General features: G+C 46.0%; 1 protein-coding gene across 2 annotated transcripts; it reads right to left on the bottom strand.

Moving 5' to 3' along the window:
• Positions 1 to 850: 850 nt before the first annotated feature.
• pcdh10a (protocadherin 10a) lies at positions 851 to 18,676 on the bottom strand. 2 transcript variants are annotated; one of them, XM_041933661.1, is made up of 5 exons: positions 16,130 to 18,676; positions 14,797 to 14,855; positions 14,146 to 14,252; positions 2,931 to 3,314; positions 851 to 935 (listed from the first exon to the last, which is right to left on the bottom strand). In XM_041933661.1, exons 1-5 carry the CDS (start codon positions 18,674 to 18,676, stop codon positions 916 to 918), a joined length of 3,117 nt encoding a protein of 1,038 aa, XP_041789595.1. In that variant the 3' UTR covers positions 851 to 915. The 2 variants fall into 2 exon arrangements, with proteins under 2 accessions (XP_041789595.1, XP_041789594.1); XM_041933660.1 differs by lacking the exon at positions 851 to 935 and having other exon boundaries at positions 2,619 to 3,314.
• Between the last annotated feature and the right edge of the window lie 4,104 nt (positions 18,677 to 22,780).

Raw genomic sequence — 22,780 nt, 5'->3', positions numbered from 1 at the left:
GTTAAAATCTCCTTCCTGAAGTGGCTTAACTTGAAAGAGGACTGAACCCGTCTCCGGACCGCATGTTCCTGTCTGTAACGGTAAGTTGGAATACGTTAGAGTCTGCACACTTTAACCACACAGAAAGAACAACAGAAACAAAAAAAGAGAAGTTATATAAAGACAGTCAAGTCAAAAAACCGGAGATACAGAATTTATAGTACTGCACATCATCTCTGCTTGTCCCCTTTTCCTTCTTTTTTTTTCTGTCATTTTAGACCTGTACAACACCTGCTCCCACTCTCTCGCTGGCTAATTGTCTGTCTGTCGCTCAGCCTCTCGCTTTCTCTCTGGCTGTCAGTCTCTCTTTTCCCCTGCACACAGTCTCTGTACAGTTGGCTTAGTGGTGACCATAGAAATAGCTAAAGGGTTCCGTGTGACATTGGTTGAAGTTTGTACAGAAACATTAGTTTTTCTTCATGTAAACAGGCACACACAGATCTCTACAGGCTAACTCCTCAGTCCGAAAAAATAAAGGAAAAAAAAAACACCTCTGTGAGTTAATCGCTCCCTCGTCTTCTCGTTTTGCATCCCTCCGTCCATGTCGGTTCCTCTCTTCCGTCTGCTGATGACTTTATAATTTTCACATGTCGAGTGTTGCGGCCCCGGTCTCAGTCCTGCTGAGAGGAATAAGGCCTTGGATTGCTCCTCAGATATCTAGAGGTTTACAGCTACTGAGTATTTATTTCTCCTCTCCTCCCCGGCGACCACCGCCAAGGCTCTGTTACAGTTCGCCACCCAAGATAATGAAGCTTAGCCAAGGTTGCTGTTGTCCAGGTTGCTGTTTGTTTAGTTTTATTTCGCTGACTCTAGCATCAGTGTTGGTGGTCTAGTACAGAATTTCACGCTGTCTCCGACAGGTCCACGTGGAACGAGCTAGCAAATCCTTTTGCGGGCTGAAAAGACAGAGAACACACTCGTTAAGACAAATGGCACCCTTTCCCTTGAGACTTTTTAGTGACACAGCCGGCTCGAAATACCATCTCTTGAAGGATATATGCCACAAAGGGTTCTCTGTGAAGTTATTTATACACCCTAAAGGCTGGTCCTCGCTGTGTAATGGTAAAACTAATTTGGGAATTGGGTAAAAACATGTCCATCAGCGAAGATAAATGTTCAAAATTTGGTGGCTACATAATGCATGGATAGAAAATACACAGAGCACTAATTGCTTCATTAATTATCTATAAATGGATCATTAAACATTTATAAACCCTTTATCAAGGCAACCCTGGTGATCAGAGCATTGCCGTAGCCAGTAGTAGCACACGCTGCTATTTTTAAAAGTAGAACATGATGCCTATTGGTTAATAGAGCCTCAGCCTCTGGGACCATTCTCATATTTTTTACAGACTGATGAATAACAAAACCTCTGCCGTGGCAGCATGGGGTCAATTTATTTCAACAAACCAGGAAGAACGGGTGAAATCATAAATCAAAAAACTAAAATGAAATATAATAAAGTTGTGAGTTTTGGACCGAGCGAATATGGAGTGCATTTATCCTAACCCTGCGAGGCAAACGAGATGAGCAGACGTGCAGGCAGCTATATTTGGAGCAAAGCAGCCTCTAGCACCTAAAGGCTAAACACAAATTATTTTTTTCACAGACCTGATGTGCAAGAGGAAGATTGCTCGGCTCTGTTTGCTAAGTCGCAAACAAGGGAGGAAAAAAGCAGGTTATGGTGCTCATCCTTTACCTGAGAAACAGCCCACAGTCAGCATGCAGGATCATGGAGGATGGTGGTTAACATGGTGGTGACTTGACTGGAAATGACTTCTCTACTGAATGCCTATATCGAATCCATTCTCTACTCTTAGAGCTAATAGAATATTCATGTAATATGGAGCTCGGAAAGCAAAGTGTCCTGCCATCCTTTTCTAAAGAGTCCGATTCTGCGTCTTTACAAATGCAGGCTGGAAACTCAATTATACGCCAATGGATATCAATATGTTCCATGTTCCAAATTAAAGTCCTACTGTCTGCTTTGTTTGCACACAGACTTGTGTACACGGCTTTTCCAACTGAAGAATCTTGACCTCAAGGTTGAGAAACCCACCTCACCTACCCTTCTTTATGTCAGGTATTGATCCGCAGGCAAGCAAGTATAGATACTCGAGACTTCCTTTTTAGAGCGAAATGGACTTCAATGCTTGAGAAAAAAAGGAGAAGCGTGGGTTGTGTGTTTCACCTCTCGAGCTATTCAGTAGGGAAGTCATCGTGCGCCAGCAAAACTCAGTTGTTGAGCGAATGGAAAAAGATGTCCTTTACAACATGAGATGATCTTATATTCCCTGTCTGTACACTCAGATCGTGTTTTCAACTACTACAAACAGCGCTTAATTGTTGGTGTGTGGAAATGGCAACAGAGACGTGACGTGTGCTTGTGTTGGTGACCTTTACTTATATGAGCATCAGATAAAAAGGCAGATTGTAAAGAATTTTGAGGGGAAATTTAGAGAAAAGGGGGAAAAAGAAAGAAAAAGGGGCCACAGCAGTTTAACCGTCCAATTCAAATTTAGTTTATTTTGTAATAAGTCACATGATTACAGACAGTACTTAGGCTTTGGATGGGGTTAGACTGAGTTTTTCAAAGTCAGTTTTCGAGAAGGGGAGCTAGCAATGATAGATTACATTTTACATTCGACAAAAAAGAAATTATAATTTACAAAAGAATAATAAAATAAGATGAAATAAAACAAAACAATGCAACAGAACATAAAGCCGTATCTTTTAAAACTCCTTGAAAATAGAAGAAATGAAAAGTTGATGAACAACATAAGAAGTCCAGATCAGAATCGAGAGGCAGATTCATCGTCCCCTCCTTTAGTATCTGTACTGGACCAGACCGAAGTCGTAGGGTCCCAGCGAACTTTCATACTGATACTCACAGAGAAAGGTGGGTTTGTACGGTAGGGTCCCCCTATCATACTCTTTCCTCTCTAGCGTGCTGGAGCTGTACTGCTGCTGTTGCTGATGGAGGTGATGGTGAAGGCTGTGGTGTGACTGTGACCTTTGACCGTCCTTGCCAAAGGTGGAGAATGACCTATCGTTGGACGAAGCGGTGGACGAGGTCATGGTGAGTTGGTCGGAGAGGTTGACGGACGAGGGTACCTCAGTGTCGGGCAGCGTGGCGTCCATGCCGGGGACGTGCAGGTTGCTGCGGTAGTCCGGCCCCTGGCGCCCGTCAGACGGCACGAAGGACGGCATCCAGCAGCGGTCGGAGTGGCCCAGGGCCTTGCACTCCTCCGTGCAGTTGGAGAACAGGTCGGCGCCTGCAGAGAGGATACAGATCGAGGGATGGGAAGTGGAAGCGGGATGAGGCAGGGAGAGGCGGGAAGGCGGAAACGTGGATGGACGATTACAGAGAGATATAAGGGATGACACGTAAAAGAAGAGGGAGCACGAGAGGAGAGGTGGTGTGGATGTTTGGAGTGGAAAGGCAAGATGGAGGGGGAGATGGGAGAAAGAGGCCAGAAGAGAGAACATAAGTTAGCAATCATTCGCCAATGTCGCAAGCAGAAAAAGTGCAGCAAAAGCTATTCATCAAAGAGACAAGGCCAACATTGATGAAGCGAATTGTTTGTTTTCCTCCTCACCTCATTCATTCCGAATGAAATGTGCAATCAAAGTGATGTGGTGTTCCGAAAACATTTCACCCTCTCTCCACATCAGCATTGTCAGACTCACAATTGATTCACAAACACCAAGAGACGAACTGTGAATCCATACTCCATCATCCTTACACAAAAAAATGACAATTATCTTAAGAAATGCACCACACAAACCAGAAAACCTTCACTGTCCGCGTAACCACACTCTAATGTCAATCATCCCTATGCAAACCAGCAAAGTGTGTAATTGACGCAGAGCTACTGCCAAATACAAAAAAAATCAAGTTAAAAAAGCTGAAATGAACATCTGAGATGGTATAATAGAACAACACACAGACTCACGCACATGGCCAGTGTGAAAGAGGTACCAGTTATATTAATTACACTCTCTTAGAGAGAATAAAGGGAGGGGGACGAGGCGAGAGAAGAGCACGAGAGACGTTATAAAAGGGAAGAGATAGCAACAAGAGGGACGAACAGAGTCATCATAGTAATGAGACTCTGCAGCCAGTCTCTACTCAGCGTGCAAACTGGATGCGTAGCTTTTCCGCTGGCGAATGTGGCCGAGCGTCGGAATGACGGGATCAAAGCAGGTGACGGGCGTTTTAGGGCGAGGGGAGGAAAGGAGGATGAATCAGGAAAGGGGAGCAGAAAAAGAGAGATGGGGAAACAAAGACAGCAGAAATCTGTAATCTGTAATTCCCCGAGGCTGAGAGGGCTTCAGATCAAAGGGTCCACTTACACCAATCTATTCCACTGATCTAGCCTACCGATAATGCCACTGCTCCTCTATTACTAAAAGCAGGCGTGCGCGCAAACGCACACACACAACGCAATGTAAGCATACATATCGATAGATATTAGGCTGCAGAGAAAAATAAGCCTATGCAGAGTATGTACAGGCAGATATGGAGGAATAATGTTTAAAGGGGGTGGGAGCGTACCGTATCAGTTTTAATAAGAAAGAATAGCCATACAACCACCCCAGTGAAGTTATATGATAACTTTGTCTTATCTGCCATAATATAAGATTTGTTTTTTGTTCTTTTCTTTTCTACTGCGGCTCCATCTTTACCTCCAGCTCTCAGGAAAGAAAAACACCCTTCCATGTCCTGTCCACCTTCTCGCCCCTGCGTACTAAGACTAAATCTCAAAATATCAGCCTGTCACAGATTATGGATTATCTTTATCTTCACTGAAAGAGGCAAGTACACAGAAAGTGTCACTAGTCCTAAAAACGGTGGCGCGCGTCGTCTGAGTTTCCACTTTTGCTTTGTTTTGTTCTGTCAGATTGGATGCGGCTGCTCTGCTGATCTCTGCGTTTCAGACATGTTCCTGCAATGTGACGCCAATTTAACAAGTCTAAGACTAAAACATTGTTAAAAATAGATAAAAACCTGTGCACTGGAAACACAACATTAGAGAGGTCAAGATCGTGTCACCTCTGGATGGAGGGGACATCTCCCCTTCACTTTTCAAATATCCTGTTTGTATACTGCTCTCTTTTTTTTTGTCTCAGGTTGATTTTCTGACTAAAATCTCTCTAAACAGTGTCCTCTTTCTGCCCAGCCACCTGTCTAGATGAGACGGAAGAGAAGTTGATTAAAATGTTGATACGAGCCGCCTTCAGTTATTACTGTGCGCTCAAAGCAATAAGCTCAACGAGCAGCAGCGAGTGGTGCAGCGAGCGCTTTGCCGACTGTTTATGCCCTGGGTTTTGCCTCTCAGGCTACATAAATACCTGCAGACACATTCAGGGCAGAATAACAGCTTGCGTGTTTTTCAGATAAAAAAGACATCATTCAATCTGTATTTTTAGTTGCAGTTAATATCTCCCTGAAAAGACACTTGAGTAGAACATCAATGATAAGGCAGTAAGGCACAGTGCTCCTTGTAGTACAAAATACACAAGGAAACAGCATCGGTGCCTTAACAGAACAGCAGAGGTTTACATAGCATTTTAGTCTTTTCATTTTACTTTATACTTATCTGTTTTGTTATGCTACCATTGTTATGGAAAGTGTGTTAGCAACATTCAACATAATTTAATAAATGTTACAAAAAGGTTTTTTTATTTATTTTTTTTAATCAAAATTCAGCAGTGGATGAGGAATTAGATTGATTTAAAAATATTTGTTGAGTTGATTTTCTTTTTCCTCATTGTGTCCCACCAGTATCTGAAACCAAAAATGAAACCCTGAAACTAGGCATCGATTACCAAAAAGGGAAGAAACAGCCAGAGAAATGACAGGGCGAGAGTGTTGAACTTGTCCAATCAAAGACCAGAAAATGTAAAAAGCCTTCGAAATTTAGTACCAGAACAGCTGCTGAACATGAAAGCAAAACACACTGATAGCTGTGACTTAATTTACTATATTAGGAATTATTCTAACTGTACATGTCATCCAGAGCGCACGAGAAAGCCAAGCACTGTCAACGCCTCGTCAAAGACTGGCCACCGTGGCCTATTCTATTTACTGCGTTCGTGTGCATTGTGTGGATCTAATCGTGTTGCTAATTCAGGCCTCACGGGGAGCAAGACAGGCAACAAAGACCGAGCAGTAGCCAGAGAGCCAGAGGAGACGCGAGGCTCACAGACAGGGGACAGCGAGGGCCAAACAGACGGGGGAGTCACAGATTTCACAGACAGAGACAGCAGGCAGGAGAGGCAGCAAGACTGCGGGAACCATAAGGAAGGAGAAGGGGAGACCTGGGCAATCGCAGATGGAAAGAGCAATGGCCAGAAAAGACAGGGGGAGACCCGGGCCTCGCAGATGGGCGCACAGAGAGGGAGAGGAATTTGCTTTAAGTACCAGAAATGAAAAATCTCCAGTCCAGCGTTAGATTTTTATGCACTTCAACCCCATCGTATGGAAATCTTCCCCGCATCCATCCAGCCACTCGTTTTCTATACCCTTTTGTTAACTATCCAGGGCCATGTGGGGCTGCAGCTGATCCCAGTTTAACAATGAATACGAATAAATGCCGAGAATGTCAGATAACGGTCGACGTAAAATTACGCCTGAACTTTGCCAGACTTAATAATATCGCTCAAGGATGAACAGCACAGTCTTGTTTTCCTGTGGGATATATGGAGCCTCCAACCTGCTTTTAAACCGTTCTGGGTTATTTACTTGAATAAAACTGCAGAAAAACAGCCATGCAGGCTGTATATAAGACCTGACAGCCACTTTCTTTGTATTCTATTCAACGGTGTCTGTTCATCTCCTTCTCATCTGGCTGGCCAATGGTCTGTTTTTATCACCGCCTAGAACATGTGGGGTGTGGGTCAGCGGCACCTCTGCACTCTGGAAAAGAAATCTGATCCGATCTGATCCGGTGGGGAACAAAATGAGCCATCTCAAAATTTCCAACAAGTGCAGTGCGGGAAAGCTACTCTGGAAGATCTGTGCAAATGCTAATTCAGATTCTGACTGGCGATGACTTGCATATCACCTCCGATTCACCCCTGGAAGTAATGTATATTTATGTGTGTCTTTAAAGGCCGGGGGCACAGAAATCACTGTATTTCTGCTAATTCCCACCTCCTAGCTAGTCTTTAGCCTTTTAATGGAGTTTTTGCAAATGAATTTCCTCCTCGGACACACAGGGGTGTTGACCTCGGGCCCTCTAATCAACGCTGTGCTGTTGTGCAGATAAAGCAGCTGGTAGCCGCAGTCCTACTTTCTCCTTCCTCTGAACGCACCAACAAATCAACAGAAAGTCGGAAGCGCAGGTGCAAAAGCAAACACAGGTGCAACAGCGCCGACAGCACTCAGACATGCACGCAGATAAAGATGCAGAGTTAATATTGAAGGATTAAGAGAAAGTTCAGTTTGTTCTGTGCTTGTCATATCTCAGCATATTACCAAGCAGGTATATTGTGCTCTGGATATGATTGGTAAATATAGTCTGCAGCAGCCGCTGTTTACCGCACATCAGGCTCGGAGAAACTTGTCACCGGCTTCCAAACTACTTAGTGATTTTATTTTATTTTATTTTTTTTGCCTGCCGGCTCACTCATAAAAAAAACAGCGGCATCAACACATATGTTTGCAAACGCTCGCCCGCTTAAAAATACTCTCTTAACGCGGAGATATGCAAATGCGCACAAGTAAACAGACAGACAGGCCATGACACCACATGACACCCGGTGGCTGTTGATTCCCGTGAAGCACCTTTTCTTCCTCGGGCAGGAAGCAAAACAACAACCAAAACAGTGACTGGCAATGACAGGCCCTGCCAGCAGTCCTATCTCTCATCGTGACCTCATCAGGCAGGAAGAACACACACGAGCGCGCTCGCACACACACACACACACACACACACACACACACACACACACACACACACACACACACAGGGAGACGTAAACAACGCCACACAATGCAAACACAATCTACTTTCTAATAAGCAATCAGCACTTCTGCTCTTTGTTCTTTCATTACGTCTTTGAGTGTTTCCGAAATCCCACGCCGGTGTGATTTGACTAATTGCGCTGCCTGACATGCATCCACCAACTGGGAGAGAGGAAATTAAGGAAAACAAATCCAGGGAAAACACCGGCCCCCTGTTTGAATTCACTTTGCGCGCATATATCTGCCGCAGTCGTCTTCGCAGCCGTTCCCTCCCTGCACTCATTCGTCTGTCTCCCTCCCTCCGTCTCTGTTAGTCCCTCTGTGTCTCTTTCTGTGTCTCTGTCTCTTGTTATTAATCCTCTCTTCTTCCTTTCTCTTTATCTCTGAAAAAAAAAGAAAAAACAACACTCCTCATCCCCCAGGTAGAGGGTGTCTTCTATCCCTACCTCTGTTTTTCATCTTGTCCTCCACTGTTCCGGAGAGAATGCAGACACAAAACGTCAATATTTGGACAGCAGCTCAGGACGGCAGGGGAGTAGCATAGCTTCCTTACACGAGTTGGCCAGTGAGGCTGTGATGAGTAAACCAGAGACCTCCCAGGGCCAAAATAGAGCAAGATGGTTCCTGCCATATCCAGTAATGACAGACAGAGAAATTGTTCCGAGTCTCTGAGAGGCAGCTACCATTTTCGATGTTTCTGACACGGCAACTGGGCTGGGAAGGAGAGCCAAGATGGCCGCTTGCCTAACAGTGTCTGTTTGATTAATATCGGCCCTTAGATATTGTTAGAACAAAGATTCTGGATGGCCACTGGTTATTGATCTCTGGTTTGTACGCTTTTCATCACTTAGCCTCTTCTTTGATTGCAGTGAGACATGATGTAAAGCCCTGAGCGGGCTATATCTTAGACACAGGCATGAACACACTGAGTCCTGACTGCACCGTTTAAGGCTAACTCTGGTTTATCACAACTCATTATCTTAGTTTTGGCTGTCACATTGCTACAGACTGGCCAGACTTGTTTGTTCCCACCAAAATAAAGGTGAGGCTCGTCTAACTTTGGATAGTATTTTCCCTTTAAGTTCCACCTCGCTCTTCTAAATAAACTCTAAATAATGAGACCTAAGTTGTAATAAAGCCTCCTTTCAGTTTGTTGCCAGAATGCATACTCATGGTGCACAAAAGTGCTGCAGTTTATATTCCGTGCCACATTAGAGAGCAGTGTAACTAAAGCTGCTGATCACAGATCAGATTACCCAGCACCTGAGCTCGCGTTGAGCATCACAAACACACGTCCTGACATCATATTTTGCGTCTGCAGGAAGTTTAGCCCGGCTGGGGCAGATGTTCGCTGACGTTAAATCTCTGGGCAGAGAGGATGAAATGTGTGTTACTCATGGCCAAAGCATGTTTATGACTCCCAAGACTTTGCCGAGATTTCCATTCGTCTTGCTGCCTCGTGTTCAGCCTCGGCGATAAATATCCACGCTCCCCCCTGAGCCCCTGAGAATATATCTTTTTCATTTTTTGATCTTATGTTTTCAGCAGATTCGAGGCATTGAGAGAAGAAGGCTTGTGTCATCCTTTTCATCCATTCCAGGGTTGGGAACACTTAATTTGCTATTCAGTTCATTCAGAAAACCCAGGCTATTCATTCCAAGAACACATTCATCGAGACTCTCGAGGAGATGCGTTTTGATAATCATCATGTCAGACGTTCTTCCTGTGGTTTTGATTTGTTTCCACACAAATCTGCGCTGAAGTGAATACACGCCGCGCTCCGTCTACCTTAACCAAGTTCCAAAAGTGTCGCTTTTTTTTTTTTTTACATGATTAGTGTGAAATTAGAAAAACGTGTTGCGGGAATGGAAGTAGTGTCGTCAATTAGTTAATCACACGGATTGATCTTTCCCTTTCTCCGCTCTGACTGTTATTGATATTCAACAAGCCACTCAGCTCGGAAGAAGTGGTGACATCTCCACCTGTTACAGGCAAAATGCAAATTGATTTTTTTTTAATGAGGCAATGTTTTTATCCTATTTGCTGTAATTGATTTCTACTTGTTCATGTCACATTGAGATACTTTCCTCTTGTTTATGCTTGACTCTGCCGGTGGGCTTTGAAGGCTCGAATGCAAACTGTGCTTTTTAACAATGTCACGTCCGTTAGAGGTGGGACATTTTAGGACCTTATTCCGCTTTCATTGCTCCTGATTGAATCATTCTGTCGCTCTTTCATTTGCGTAACTTTCCAAGCGTTTGCTGCTGAGGTGCAAGGGTGCAAGGGTTAGCTGACCCTCTTTGTCTTGCATGATCGTAAACAGAGCACCTTTGGGTTCTGGACTGTTGCTTGATAAAACAAGCCATTTTGAGATGATACTTTCAACTCTGGGAAGAATTTTTTTAGTATTTTCTGACACACAGCAGACAAATCGATGATGAAAATAGTTGCAGCCTTAGTCTGATACTATTACTGTTGACTACAGAGCTGAGCATGTTTTCTTGACTGAAAGGTTTTCTGTTAAATGACCTTTTTTTCCCTGTTTGTTTGTCGTTTTATCACTATGTAAGCAAAGTTATTATCTTTTGTGAGCATTCAGCCTTTTTTCAACTTCTTTTCCTCCAAATTGGCCATGGTCTCTTTACTTCTTTCATTATGTGAGCTTTTGAAATAAACCTGAGATGGTCGTGGATCACAGACTCAGACCCCGGTTTTGTCAGTATCTAGGCCCTTAGAGGAGGGTGTTTCAAAACCTTGTATGCTAAATTCCTCTGACAGCTCGCTGACATGGGAAACTGCAACACGGTGCCCGCTACTAATTCATAATCAGCCATCTAATACACCGTTGCCACAGTGATTTAATTGTCCCATTTGTCACGGCTGTTGTTCTCACCCAAACAAACGTCATGATAATGATCATTTCCAGTCTCCCACCCGTCACGCAGCCTTCCACAGCTGATCGAAGCTTTCTGAGATGCCACAGTTTTCCGCTGATGAATATTTTATCCTCTCTTATCTGTCACCTTTTTTGTTTTCCCTGCTCACTCACGCCGCCATCTCCTATTAGGATGATGCGGGAAATAATGAGGAAAACAGTGTCTGCGTTGAATCAAGCAGCCTGAAAAATATAGGGGGTGTGGGGAGGTAAAAGGTGTGGTAGTCAATCAATAGTGCTTTGGCTCCCGATGCGGCGGTGCCTCGCTCCAGACACGCTGCTCTCAGAAAAGCCATTTGCCCACTTTTTAAAGGTATCTGCTGATAGCCCAGCCTCACAAGCAGTGTCCCTTTGATTTAAAACCACGTCAGGAGACTTATTTTCTAAAGTGTCAGACGAGCGGCCGAGCGGGAAGCTACGGCAGGTGTAGTTGATGATATGCCAACTGGAAATGGTTTTCCCTTGATTTGAAATATTCCGTGGCGCACCAAAAGGGAGAGTGTGCCGCGCGGTCCCGTGAGGAAACCTTGCCTCTAACCCTCCTTTGATAATTGCTATGCAAAGGTTCTAGAAATGAATTACTGATCAGCCGAGTGTTGCGGAGAGCCAACGTGTGGGGGAGACAGAATGAAGGATGAGACCCTGCCACAAACCCTGGAAGAGAATATGTGTATGTCAGATACACACACACACACACACACACACACACACACACACACAGAGGATGCAAATATGCATACTGTCAGTGAATGCTAAACATATGTGTGTATGCATGTGCACACACGGATGTGCTTATGCACACAAACACTGCAGAAATGTATAGAAATACACGCCTATACATAGTCTTGGCTCAGGCTTCTCTCAGTTTGGTTCCCCGCCGCCTTCACGCAAAAGTGAAGAACACGCACCCGGCATGAGACTCCTTTAAACGAGCGCACGCAGTAGCATAAATAAACATAGCGCACAAATCCACACGAGACAGCCGGCAATATTCATATCCGTATATGGTATTTACACAGTCAAAGATGTCACACATGTACATACAGCAAAGCAAATGAGCAACGGGTATGCCTATGTAGAGACAATATACATCTGGCAGAGCGCCAAGCACCAGCTACCAGTCTCTCTCCTCAAACTGAATCTTATTTAAGCTTCCCAGAGTACCGTCTCAAAGGAAAACTCCTTTTCAATACAGACATCATCACCCAGCCTCGTTTTCTCCCACACAAAACACACACGCACACACGAGCGGATTACACACAGGTATCGTGTATACACCCACATATTAAATCAAACAATGGTATACCTTTCCACCCACACACACACACGCACACACACACACACACACACACACACACTCCGTCTGGATTTGTTGTTTACAGACGTCTGTGAAACTCAAGTGTCCCTCTTTCCAAAGTACCAGTCGTGTGATATTACCTCCCATGGAGTCCTAAGCTGTTCCCTTCTAAATCCAACACGAGGATCAAATGTTGGTTTCCTTGTATGAAATACAGAGTACAGCACCAACTGGGTACACTCCCAGGCCAGTGCCAAACGGGCACGCTCGGAGCCAGATAAAGCTGAGGAAACATGTTACTGGTCCATGAATGCAGTCCTGTCACCAGCACGAAGGAATTCAAAGTAGCACTCCACATATAGTGCATTTTAAAATGCAGTCGCTGGCCAGAACATCGTGTCAGTGCTGCTCTTTACTGAGGTCTGAGGTTACCTGCTAGGTGAATAGAAGAAGATGCATATTGCATATTCATACAGCCTGCGCTCCTTGTGATCCCCTCTCTTTCCTGTGTGCCTCTGCCTTTGGTCTGTTGAGTACAGCTGCAAAAATGTTCACAAAAACGGCCAAACCCTGCATGGCAGTGCTGTTGCAGACAGTCCTACACCACATTCTGATGGACAATGTCCAACTCCGAGTGTGTGCTCAAACATCCATGTTAATATATATTTCACAAAACAATTTATTCTTAATAAAGAAAGGAGTGGGCCTTTGGATTTCTTCCAGTTCTGCATTTCAGTCTTAAACAGTTTGACCTTCCCAGCCTGCTTCATCAGCGAGGGCAGGGAGTGGCACTACCACTGCTGCATACTGGCTCGCTATTTGGGCTTGGTTTATTAATAATGTCAAACACCGTGGAGCCTGATGAGGACCATTCACTGTCCTACAACACCTATCTAATCTGCTCTATTTGTATTCCCAGCACTGATATGATATTTGGCAGGCTCCGGTCTAGACAGGGGTCTTACGCGAGCCGCGTGGAACAATCCCTCAGAAGGAAAGGGCAATTCAATATGAAATGAGATTTTGTATTGCTCCACTTTTTGTCTGACTCCACTTTGATCAATAAACAGGTACTAACCTAATAGAATTTTAGAGAGAACAAGGGAAGGCTTATGATAAGACCTAAAGCCTTGTCTAAAAAAATCTACTGCACTGTAAAGTGCGGAAGAGAAATGAGAGTCAGTAAATAAGCCTGAAGTGAGAGCGTGGATGGGGAAATGTTCCAACATTTTACCAGCTTATTAGCTTATGCCACAGATGTGGCTAACATAAACAAAGAATGCAAAAGCCGCTACTGTGCTTGATCAGTTGAATCCATAACCAGCAAAGGCAGCACAAATCACCCACTGCACGGCTGATTGATTGAAATGCATCTCATTATATCAATTTAGCTTCCATGCCTTTTCCCTTCTTTGAGCGACCCTATTGATTTATGCCACGAAAGCAGCACGGGCCTCACGCTGCCTCGCTGCGAGTCGCTGTCCCTTCAGCACTGCTCGGTGAAACAGCGGCGGGGTTAGAAAGAGAGAGTGGAGAACAACGAGAGGCAGGGAAGGAAATCACCCCAAATTTGCCTCCCTTTCACCCGGGTGTGAAATACAATCAACACCTCAGGGGCCTGTTCATGCCAGCCAGCCAGCCAGCAACATTGGAGCCCGGGCCTTCGCACACTCTCAAATTAAGGAAATTAAAAGTCACCGATCCGCACCAACGACTCAGCATTATCCCATTCACAATCGCAAATGCACACTATGGAAACAGATTAGGGAAGGGTATGCGTGTGTGTGTGTGTGTTTGTGTGTGTGTGTGTGTGTGTGTGTGTGAGAGAGAGAGAGAGAGAGAGAGAGAGAGAGAGAGAGAGAGCCTTGACAGTGTAAGAGCGTGTAGTGTGGGAGAACTCACCGGCCGAATGACCCCGGTTGGTGGCATCGTGGTCGCTGTCGCCCTGTTCGCTGTCGCCGTGGCCACTGTCTTTGGAGCTGACGATGTCCGCCTCTTGGAATGCCGAGCTGGGAGAGGCGGGGAAGCGAGAGGGAGGACAGCCGTGTCGCAGAAAAAGGGAGAAAGAGGTCGAGATGCAACATTGGGAGGATGAAGGGAGAGCAGGAGGATTAAATGAGGGGCAGAGAGAGGGAGAAAGAGAGGGTGCATCAGAAATCAACAGCACATTAATACAGTCACGGTGGCCGTCAAGAGTCTAAATTGGATGTTACACATGGCATGTAATGAAATCCAGCATTAGAGCTTTAATAGGCGCTGCTCTGTCAGTTATGGGACTGATGCCAAATTGAAGATGAACGTTATGGACACACTGGGAACCATGTAGCCTCTCAAAGCCACAATTAATGATGCAGAATATACAGGTTTCACACTGATGGGTGTAATATTCAATTTTATTGATATGTGAATAGGCTGTGGTTCCACGAGGGCTATTGGATGTTATAGGTCCTCTGGTGGTGGACGGTATGTGGCTCACTAGGTTTTGTACATTGGTAATAATACAGTGTGTGTGTGTGTGTGTGTGTGTGTGTGTGTGTGTGAGTGCTTCACTACCTGTTGACACGTCTGGGTCTATCCACCAGATAGCTGAGTTCTGCTCGTTGGTGTTTTGTCTAGAAGACCCACAGAAACAGACATGTGATCACTTTTAATGCCAAACAGACACAGTAATAAACGCATCAGAAGGGGGTCTATGCTAGATGACAGGAACATAATCGACCACGTATGCATACATTGGTTGTTAACGTGTAGCTGTGTCAGAAGAAGCTGTGTGCCGACGGTGCGCGCATCCACTTGGTGAGTAAGTGGGCGAGAAGAGACGGGAGCAGGGGAGAGTGGGTTAGGGAGGCGATTGAATGCGTAAATGATTGAGCCGCCCGATGCTGAAACTGAACAACCTTTGTTCACGGTGCTGCCGTGCAGCGCCGTGCGCGGAATACTTAACGCGCAGCAAAGGCAAGGCTGTGACTGGCTGTCTGGCTCTTCTCCAGCCACACCGCAATCAACAAAAAAGCCCCCCCCCCTCAACTCCCACAGCTCCCCGAGCAGAACGCACAGGCTGAACACAAAACAGGCCCGTCAACTCACTCGTCTCCCCCTTTCTTCTGCGTTGATTTTATAGCCCATATCAACTCCAATTTCTGGACCAAAGAAGGGCCAGTTAATGACGCCTGCTCATGGAGCAGAGCCGTCTGGCACGCACAGAAATGCTTTCTTGCCGGGAGAAGTTTCTGATTCATTTATGCCTGTTTTTCATCAGTGATGTTATCAGAATTCTACATTATTTAAAAGAGCCGCTCCTCGCCATACAGGGAACCCAAATATTCAAAACCTGCCGATCTTGAATTCACTTCTTTAGACTATGCATGCATGCGCATGCGAGTATATTCATATATGGGTCAGATTAAGCCAATATCACCAAACATATAGTAAAAACATGAAGCAAAAAGAAATACATCTTCCAGCTCTGCAGTCTGATTGGAAAATTCTCAGCACTTTATGCCCAACGTCAAAATCTCCGTCACACTCCCGGCGCACGGCACAAAGGCTGATCTGACAGCAGTCCATTGCGAATAAAACTAAAAGGCCACATGAGATTTAACAATTGACATGTCCAATCACCATTACGCATGGCAATGATTAAAAGGCACAGAGCAGAACAGTCAAGTCAAAAGCAAATACCACCTCCATCCTCTCAGGGACTTTTGCTGCGCGTGACCTGAATGGATAACGCACTTTGACATGAAGCAGACACGGCTGCTGATTTCTGGAGGATCTTTAAAATGAGGTTAGCCCTTTTAAATCGCGGCTTTGTGCACTTTCAATACATGTGATAGGGAGCTCAGTGGAGCCCCGGGCGACAACAGCTGATTCAGGCTGCTCTTACCTCATTAGAGAGAATGCTGCCATTGGATATGATGTCCGGTTGTTGGTCACTGTAACCCGTGACTATGGCGCCACAGGGGTTGGTGTGATCCGTGTCAGTGCTGCGGGACGGGCTGCACGGTTTGAGGAACATCAGATCCGTTTTGGCCGACTCCGGTGTCAGACACACCTGGTAGCAGTAGGAGTTCTGGTTCTGGTGGTGGTGGGAGCCGAAGCCCCCTCCCACGCCGCCCACACCAGACTCCTCTACGGGCACCTGCCCCACAGGCCCGACCCCTGATGTCACGTTGGTGCTCTGAACTAACATGATGTCAGATTTACTCAGCTTCTTCTGTTTCCGGCCGCGAGCCTGCCTGCTACAGCACGAGCCGCAGCACAGGCAGCAGTCACCGGCCAGCAGGCACGTGTACAGGTTGAGCTTCTTGTCCTTTTGGCAGCGCACGGCCAGCACGATCATGGCCAGGAGGAAGATGAAGGACACGGAGCCCAAGGCGATGATGAGAATAAGGGTGAGGTCGAGGGAGGTCTCCTTTGCCTTGGAGGCCGAGCCGCGATCCCCGCTGCGGCCTTCGACCACGCTGTCCACTAACATAACACTCACACTCGCCGAGGAGGAGAGAGGGGGCTGCCCGTGGTCCCTCACTTCGATCAGCAGGTCGTAGTAGCCCTGCGGGTCCCGCTTGGGCGAGATCCTCCGGGCTGTCCTCAGCTCCCCTGTCCGCCAGTCCATGCGGAACATCCCCATCTCGTTGCCGCGCAGGATGCTGTAGGACAGCCGTGCGTTCTCGCCATCATCCGCATCCATGGCCACAATGCGCGTCACCAGGTAGCCGGGCTCCGCAGAGCGCGGCAGGTGCTCTTTGGCTGTGCCGTTTTTACCGATGGGGGCTATTACGGTGGGAGCGTTGTCATTCTGATCAACTATGATCACATTTACAGTGGCATTGGAGAAGAGCTCAGCAGCGCCAGAGTCTTTAGCCTGGACCATGAAGTTGAACTCCTTCAGCTGCTCGTAATCGAAAGAGCGCAGCGCGTAAAGGTAGCCGGTGTCCTGGTTTATGGACACATATGTGTCCACAGACATGCCCTGTATGTCACACTCCAATATGGAGTAGGTAATAAGAGCGTTCTGTCCTATATCGGGGTCCAAAGCGCTCACAGCGTGAATGAAAGCACCGGGCACATTATTCTCAGTCACATACACATCATAAACCGCCTGCGTAAAACGGGGCGCGTTGTCATTCTCGTCGGAGACGTGCACTTTGATGGACTTGCTGGTGGCGAGCGAAGGCTGACCTTTGTCTTTGGCCACCACGGTGATGGTGTAGGAGTCCGTGTTCTCTCTGTCCAGCGGTCCGTCTGTCACGATGGTGTAGTAGTTTTTAAAAGACGATTTCAGCTTGAACGGAACGTCTCCCAGTATCTCGCAGCTCATATGTCCATTCTCACCAGAGTCCCGGTCCGAGACGCTGAAAAGTGCGATCACGGTGCCCGGAGCGTCCTGCTCGCTCACGGATTCAGTCACGGTGCTGAAACCGATCTCTGGCGTGTTGTCGTTCACGTCCACGAGTTTGACCAGCACTTTGCAGTGCGCGGGGACCGCATTGGCCCCCAGATCTTTAGCCTGGACGTAAATCTGGTGCGTGTTGCTCTCTTCATAGTCCACCTCGCCCGCCACCTCTATCCTACCTGTTCTGGCATCAATATTGAATAAGTCCTTTATCCGCGGGGCGTTATGACTGCTGAAAGAATAAACTATTTCCCCGTTTTGTCCCTCGTCAACATCCGTGGCGTTGAGCTGAATGACCAGGGTGCCCACGGGGGAGTTTTCTCGCAGATTCACCGAGTACACAGTCTGGTCGAAGGTGGGCGCGTTATCGTTAGAGTCCAGAACTTTAACCACCAGGAGCGCCGTCCCGGTCCGCTGCGGGATGCCCCCATCCACAGCCGTCAGCACATAGCGGTGCACCGCTTGCTGCTCCCTGTCCAGCGACTTCTCCAGCACCAGCTCCGCGAACTTGTTCCCGTCGCTCTGCGTCTGCACGTCAAGGTAAAAATAGTTATTATTCGTTATGGCATATGTGCTGAGCGCGTTCGTGCCCACGTCGGGATCGAAGGCATTCTCCACCGGGAAACGGGTCCCGGGAATGGCGCTCTCCGATATCTCCACGGAAATGTCCGTCTCGGGAAAGCTGGGTGGATTGTCGTTGATATCCATCACCTCGATCTCCACGCGGAAGAGCTCCAGCGGGTTCTCCAGAAACACCTCCAGGTGCAGTAGGCACGGGATGGTCTGCTTACAGATTTCTTCCCGGTCGATTTTCTCCTTCACCACGAGCGCACCGTTCTCTAAGTTCACCTCCAGGTAAGGTGTTCGTGAACTAGGCACCGTCTGAAAGCGGCGAGCGGAAAGTTTGGTAATGTCCAGCCCCAAATCCTCCGCGATATTCCCAACCACAGAGCCAGGTTCCTGCTCCTCTGGCACGGAGTAGTGTAGCTGAGAGACAGCTCCATCCAGGATGGAGAGCAGGAATATTAACCAAATCATCTCCTCTCCCTCTCACAAAGTGCACTTCAAGACGGAACAAACAAAAAAAAGTGTTATTCCTTTTTCTTACAAGAATTGAGCGTTCCCCATTTCCTCTGTCCGTAAAAAGGCAGTGAAATCAACAGCAACAAGGCTGTCCGCTTCTGAAATTCCTCTCGTCTGCCTCGGGTCAGTGGAACATTGTGTTGTTTCAGCTGTGAGAAGCACAGCCATTTGATCCGAGCTTCTCCGTTTTAATCAATTCTGCACCGGTCTGTGAGTTTTGGCGTCAGCGCAAACATTGCAGGCTGGAGCCAGGACGCATAGCCAACACTCCCTGTGCACAGAACAGACTGCCCCTTCTTCACACAAAGTCACACAACAACATGGGAAATTCCACACGAGCAGGGGAGGAAAGCCAAAAAAAAAAAAAAAAAAAAACTCCTCTTTACGCACCGCCGAAACCTGCAACAAATGCAACTTCTAAATAAAGAGCGGCGAATAACAGGACTTTCTCTCTATCTCTCTCTGTGAGGATGTAATCACTGCGCCTAAGCGCTCAAAGCGGATGATGTTCTCAGCTCGGCTTCTGGAGGGCGAGTGTGAGCAGCGGGGTTGGTTTTGCGCACAGCTCCTTTCCCCACCAGCCAATGGTATTCTCAAACACCGGGTGTAATGGCACCTGATTGGGGCTCTGCGATGCCAGCCAGCGCGCACATCGGGCCCTCATAACAAAACCAGTTAAGTGCCGCTGCGCTCCTCTCCTCTCCTCTCCTCTCTCCTCCAGGCCCAGCCTCGGTTGTAGCAGGGAAATTAAATGTTTTACACATCCAGTGAATTAAGAAAGTCGAATAATAACGGGTGACAGTAGGCATCGGCGAGGCTGCGCGCAGATTATATTCAAGTTGCCATGGGAATGCTGCTGTTTCTGAAACATTATATCACAAAAAAAGAATAAAAAACCCTTTATGTATTATGATCACGATTGCTGTGTTTTTTGCTAGTGACACAAATGGCTCCCAGTTTGCTAAGTGAGGAAACTTGACCCTCACGAGGTTGCCCTTGACGCAATCATTTCAACAGTTTGGCATTAAAGCTCCGCTCTGATATCAGCGCATGAGTCAGAATATAGCAAAGGATGCCCACAGCCAAAGACCACCATGTAAAGAGCCTGCGCAAGTAAAGACAGCTAGTGACGCAATACCCCACAGTAATACCCCCCCTACACGCACACACACACACACACACACACACAGAGAGAGAGAGAGAGAGAGAGAGACGAACGCACATCTAGGCACATTACAGAGGAAAAAAACAAAACATTTTAAATAAAGTAATATCTCCAGCGTTTGGTAGTAAACATCAGTATGGTACGAGGTTCCATCAGAGCAGGATCACACATGACTTACTTTAATTCAGTGTAATGAAGCATCATACTTCAGTCCCACCGTGTTGCTAATAGCCTGGAGCCTATTAGTTCCCCTATCTTCCCATTCTTATCATTAACCCCCTCACATGCTGGCCTTAACTGGGATGCAGTTGCATCATGCTCTAATTTAATTCATAAAGCATAAATTAAATATGCAAATGGCATAGTTGGGAGGGAGACACAAATAGTAGGGGTCTAACTACTGGTACACCATTTGGAGGATGATGACAAAAAGATGAAAAAGAGCGTAATTGAAGCTAATTAACATAAGTCTCTAATTCCAAATGTAATAGACGGGGCGCAACAATATCGGCCGTAATGCAAAGCGACGTGTCCATTGTGCGGTGGATTAAACAGCGAGTGATTCGCGATTCTGCATCTCGCCATACAAGTCAGAAGAAACAAAGAGGAGACGTTAGATGAATTTCCACCCATGTCTGAGCCGGAGCTGTGTGACTGAATCGAGCTGACACCGGAGAGCAGAGCGCACAGCGGCTCCTCTCTCCGTCTCCCCGCTCCCGTCAGGCTCTTACAGAGGCCGACGTCGCCCCCTCGCGTCTGCGCGCGTTCCTCTTCAAATTCCTGGAGATGAGGAGGAGGCGCTGGACCTCATTTCATGTGTAGAAACACCTGAAACAGCACAGTGTGTTAAATAGGTGAACTTTCTTTCATATTTTGATGAAGAGCAGTGCATACGTTTTTCCACTCGTGCACTACGTTGCTTATGAATGCTTCTTCAACCAAGACAGTCAGCATGATTTGTCAAAAGGAAAAAAGTAAAATGACAATCAAAATTTATATATCAGAGTTGATTTCATAAATAGAGATTGGATTCATATTAAACTTATAAATATTACTTCATTTCTGTTGTCACATTACTGTGTTTCTTTTGACATCATATGCTGATTTGTATAAGTGCATTAAAGGGAAGTTTATTCAGATCCACAGTGTAAAAAATATCCATCACAAGTAAAAGTCCTGCATTCTCTTATAGTAATTGAAACTATGAAGGAATTAAAAGATATTTAAAATTTGAAAAGTAAAAATACTTGTAATGTTTCATTGGCATATTTTAAAAGCTGATCATTGGTTTTGTGTATTAAATGTCAATATGCAATGGAACTACAAACTATATCAGGAAAATGTGCTAGAGAAAAAGGACAGTATTCTCCCTTGAAATGGAATCAAAGTATAAAGTGCAATAACATGGAAGTACTCAAGTAAAATCCATCAAAATTTCACTTAAGTACAGTACTTAAATTAATGTACTTAGTTACATTCCATGTCTTTTCATCGAAATCCGCTTTTTGTCCACTCCGTCTCCCCATATAACGTTTAAGAGCGTTTCGTTTCTCTGGCTGTAAAATATAAACTGAAATCGCTGAATTCTCAGATGAACAACAGATGATATGACCTCGGCGTCCTCGATGACGTCTACACTGTCTAATTTTCCTGTTAGCGTGCACCTGACACAACCCATTAAAGGAGGTCGGACTGTGGCGATGATCGAGCCAGCACACCGTGAAAGGTATTATCTAAAACATCTGTGCTTGTTATTCTCCATGTGTGACAGATGAATATGCACACAGTCAATGACAACTTAAAGAGCCTATTTTTACCTTTGAGTGCGAGCCACTTAACCTCTAGGTGTACTTGCTTTTGGGGAGTAACCATCTCTGCAGCGTGCATGTGTGGTTATGAGGCCCTGCACACGGCCACGGATGTTTTCAGTCACTGCGGCCGACGAGACCTGTGCTCAGGTTGATCTTTGGTAGAGCTGCGCTGGGAATTACGGGAAGTCGCTGAACTCTTTGTACAAACAGTCATGTTTCACAGCAGACGGTTTGAGTTGTCATAGTGGGAAAAGCACACAGTGCAGCTAATAACATTAAGAGTGGCTGGGTGATAGTGTGACAGGCCAACACATGCTCATCTCAGGCTGACAAATACCCGTGGCACTTTGAGGTGCTCCTCTGCATCCCATACAGACGCACATGGTACCCCTCTAGCATTTAGAAAAGATCGATTTATGAAAAGTCTTTCTAACACGTGGTTAACATTGTGAAATGGATTTTGTGCTCCACCCTGAGTGTAGGCACCAAAACTACTTGGTTAGATATAAGAGAATTTTCTGACTGTGACATGTCAAAATGGCTCCCGTGAAAGGCCCGTTAGAATAATAAGGTGTAATATTTTCCAGGTAGTGTGAAGGACGTGTCAATCTGTCCGCAGTCCTGATCTAATCAACCAAACATCTGTGTGGGTGCACCATGGGTGTGCTGGGCTTTGAAGACTTTCAGTTGTTCTCAGTTATATAGAAAACATGTGTAAACAGATCATCAGTGAAACGGACACTAACATTAGCAAATAAGCTTGACGACACTTTTACGGACATGTTGCAAAACGAACATTTTTCTCTCGTCGGGCCTCTCGTTCACATGCAAACTGTGTTTTAAGCTTGTCTGAGCGTTTGGAACTAATTTTGTGCTTCTGCTGCTGCAACAAGCCAAAATGTCCGCCATTGTCTGCTGCTGATCAGCGTCTGGTTAATTTAAGCTAACCAGACGCCTCATAGTTAACTGACAGATATGAGAGCGGTACCGATCCTCTCATATAACTCTTGGCATGCACTCCAATATATATAGTTCCCCAAATGTCAGACTATTCCTTTAAAGGTCCGTTACAGTAGTGCAATG

The sequence above is a fragment of the Chelmon rostratus genome, chromosome 3, assembly GCF_017976325.1.
Source record: "Chelmon rostratus isolate fCheRos1 chromosome 3, fCheRos1.pri, whole genome shotgun sequence".
Lineage (NCBI taxonomy): Eukaryota > Metazoa > Chordata > Actinopteri > Chaetodontiformes > Chaetodontidae > Chelmon > Chelmon rostratus.
Note: the sequence above shows the minus strand (reverse complement) of the source record. Positions and strands in the feature narration are given on the sequence as shown.